This window comes from Pteropus vampyrus, unplaced genomic scaffold (assembly GCF_000151845.1).
Source record: "Pteropus vampyrus isolate Shadow unplaced genomic scaffold, Pvam_2.0 Scaffold53, whole genome shotgun sequence".
Taxonomy (NCBI): domain Eukaryota; kingdom Metazoa; phylum Chordata; class Mammalia; order Chiroptera; family Pteropodidae; genus Pteropus; species Pteropus vampyrus.
In genome coordinates, this window is record NW_011888834.1 from 5721511 (window position 1) to 5725380 (window position 3870).

At 37.0% G+C, this 3870-nt stretch overlaps 1 protein-coding gene across 1 annotated transcript in view; it reads left to right on the forward strand.

The window, feature by feature from the left end:
• DOCK5 (dedicator of cytokinesis 5) overlaps positions 1-3870 on the forward strand; it is a 166112-nt gene that overhangs the window by 77141 nt on the left and 85101 nt on the right. Inside the window, exons 10-12 of the mRNA XM_011360348.2 lie at positions 414-619; positions 1196-1338; positions 3561-3686. Coding sequence (XP_011358650.1) covers positions 414-619; positions 1196-1338; positions 3561-3686 — 475 coding nt within the window. The remainder of the gene's footprint in view (positions 1-413; positions 620-1195; positions 1339-3560; positions 3687-3870) is intronic.

The following is a 3870-nucleotide window of genomic DNA, read 5'->3' on the forward strand; positions in this document are numbered from 1 at the left end:
TATTTCTTTGTATTCGTTCCACTTGTGAGATGTGTTTCTTTCTTTGACTATGAGTTTCTGCACCAGCCTGTGTCCAGCAGCCATGGTGAAACAGAGCGCCCTGAGATTGTCCCCACCGTGTAATAATGCATGCTTTGAGTCTCAGAAGAGCCCAGCCCTTATTTGATTACCACTCACTGTACGCCCAACAGCCACTGTAAAGCTTTCATGATGCAAATCGCAGCCTCTGGCATTTAACTTCTAAGATTTATGGCAGATGCTTTCTTACTGTAAAAGCTGTAGGGTGTATTATATGAGGAGAATTATGTGCGTATTCTTTTAGTCCATCTAAGAGAGAGAGTCATTTGAAAACTCAGATGATAGCAAGCCTACTTTTCAGTAACATATTGCAGTGTGTTTTCTGCTGTTGTGAGGATATAGATCTGAACCTTGCAGAGAAAGCCGGCCTGCATAGTGTGCAAGAGAACAAAATGACAGCCGAGAAGACTGGAGACCATTGTGCAGCACCAGACTGCTACGTAGTTACTGATAGCGCTTGTGCTGTCAATAGAATGGAGGCTGTGTTTGGTTCTTTGGTCACCCTGTCTGAACCTCAGCCTGATGTGATTATTGAGGTGAAGCTTGTTTGCTGTTGCCTGTGCCATTGCAGCCCTAAATATAGTTTGTCATCACATGGGAATCTAAGAACACCTTCCAAAAGCTTGTGCATACATAGTGCCCTTGTACATTGAGCGTTGACACTAGATGGGACCTTCAGAGCATATGATCAGGCCCATCTCCTTACAGATGAGGACACTGAGGCCCGGGGGGGGAGACTTGCAGAGCTCACTGCCAAGTAGAACCAGAACTGGAGGCCGCATCGCCTGTACCTCCCCCAGTCCTTCAGTCCCATTACAGCAGCCTCTCCCACTCATGAAGGGTATCGAGCCATTGCCTCTGATTTTAGTTGCTAACCTTTAACATCAGTTTTGTTCGTTCTTGTTCCCCCGCCCCTCTTTGCCCCAGGTCATTTGCAAGATGAATTTGGTGTGTAAGATAGGCACCCACTGGAAAAGTAATGGAAAGATAGAGCCCTCTGGTTAGGTGTGTTTAGTGCGTATATTTCAAAACCATTCCTGTAGGACCCACCACTATCTGAGCATGTGCTACGGAGACGTCCTCTTTTTCCCTCACCTCTTATTTCTGACTTTCCCAGAATTGCCATGGAAACCTATATCCGGCAGAGGCAGCTAATCATGTCACCCCTGATAACATCCCATGTGATCGGGGAGAATGAGCCACTCACTTCAGTCTTGAATAAAGTGATAGCAGCGAAGGAAGTGAATCACAAAGGACAAGGTACACAGCTATGTACTCAGCTGGGAGGGGACTTTGGCGGGGACATTCAGAGCTGCGTCCCTGGACTCCTGCCCTTTCGTTGTCTTTCTCTGGTACAAAACAGACCTTGCCGGGTACTGTCCATCTCAGCTTCCTGCTAAAGGCATTTAACACTGAGGAACACCCAGAATGCATCCAACACTGTATTGGATTACAGCTGTGTTCTGTAAATTCGATGGAACAAATTTTTATCCCAGGAATTTCTTCACTTTTGTCTACTCTATAATCCTTGACTCTAGGTAAATGCACAAAAACACAGAATTTTGAGGATAGTTATGTTTTACATCTGAATATGTTTTTCCTGTTACATTTCCTGACATTGAAAGGAAGGAGACCAAAATAATACAAATAAATATGTATTGATATAAAACAATAGGCTATCTAGCAAAACATTTTTAGTTGTTTTTAGTATCTCCATATAGTGTTCTGTTGACACAGTTTTAACTAAAAGAAGTTCTGCTCATTTAAACTGCATTTTAAATTGAAATAAGGGAAATTGTTAAACATTTTAAGTTCAAATACCAAGATGGTGATGATTTTTGTATAATTTTGAAGATTGATCACTTTTTTTTTTTTTTTTTCCTACTACCTGTAACTGTCTTCCAAAGTGGAGGCAGTCAGGAAGCACATTATTTTTAGGACATTTAGTTTCCATGTATTCACAATTATTCTGAGTGGGAAAGACACATGAAGAATCATTCAAGAATCAAAACAAATAACTAAATATCTTTCTGTTTTGGAACTTCTAACCTTAGGATGTAATTTGTTAGAGTGGAAAACCCTTACACTAAATAGATTGCTTTGTATGTGTAATTATTTTTAACAGAACTGAAAAAAATATTATTTCTTCTCTTGCTGCTTAATAAAACAAGCACTTTTCAAATGTCTTTATGTTCTTCATAGATACTTTTTGTGGCTGCATAATAGTCTATTGCTTAGATTTAAGAAAATGAAATCCCCTATGTAAACACTTAGTGTTCTCTAATTTTTCACCATTATAAACTGAAACAACTCTGCTAGAACCATCTTTAAACATGCAGCTTTTTCCATATTTAAGGCAACCTTCCTACAAAATTTCCTAGAAGTAGGATTTCTGGGTCAAATCACGAGAGGAAGCTTATACCTCGAAATGGACATATTGCCAGATTGCTTTCCATAGATTTCTACCCATGGGTACTAATTACCATCTTGCCCACTTTGCAATTGATATTTCGAAACCTTTACCTGTTTAAAAGTTAAAAAATTGACTTCCATAGTTGTGTTGTATTTAAAAAAACTCAGTGGTGAATTATATAGTCTTCATATGTATTTATGAATTTTCTAAAGTTTTCCTTCTTAGTTTCTATAAGCACTTTGTAAATGAACATAACCTATCTTATGCAGGACGCATTTTTCAATTTTTGGTTTGCCAAATATTTATAAATTTCTTGTACTCCCTTGTGGATTGTCTATTCATGTCCTATTTATTTGTGAGGACCTTAATGTTTTTCTTCTAATGAGTATAAATTTATAATTTTTAAAATATTTCATCATTTTGTAGTATGCCTTTTACTTTTATATGAATATCAATACTTTCACTTAGTACACATATAATTCTTTTCCTTTTATGATTTCATTTGTTTCTCTGAGAAAAATGGTTCATTCTTAGAGATTTAATAACTATGCATTTTTTCTTGTAATTTTCTTTTTTACTTACTTTTTTAATATTAGGAATTTATTTTAATGAAAATGTGAGGTGAGAAATTAGATCGATTCTGTTCTAAGTAATAAGAAATTACTCCAGCACATTTATGATTTTTTTTATGATCTGTTATTCTTTTGCTATACATTAAATTATCATATATCACTGTACTTAACCTCATTGTTTCTATTGATTTATATATCTTCTACCACTAATAGCACACATTACTATAGTTTTACAGCATTTTGGTGTCTGCTGGGAGCTATCTTTACTTTTTTCCACTCAAAGTAAACATCTGTTCACATCTCTGTCAAATTCTCAAAGTCCTGTTGTGATTTTAATAGGAGTGTCATTAAAATTATAAGTTAATTGGGGAAGAACTTTCATCTTTATAATACAGTATCTGTATATCGATACAACACATATTCTCAGTATTTGTGCGTGTGTGTATTATATGGTCATACAGAGAACTAAAAGTTTATCTTTTTTTTTTTTTTTGAAGGACTTTGGGTATCCTTGAAGCTATTGCCAGGTGACCTCACGCAGGTTCAGAAGAATTTTTCACACTTGGTGGATAGATCAACAGCCATTGCCCGAAAAATGGGCTTTCCTGAAATAATACTCCCAGGTAAACACTCTGCTTGATTCACCTGTTCTGCTTCTTCCTTCTGTGAAGCAGTTACTTCTAACAAGACAATTGAAACAATGTGGATCCATAGATTCATTTAGTTAGCTGCATTCAGTGGTATCAAGACAGTGGGAGACACAAACAAGGTTGCCGTACCTTAAAAACCTACCCAATGTGCAAGCCC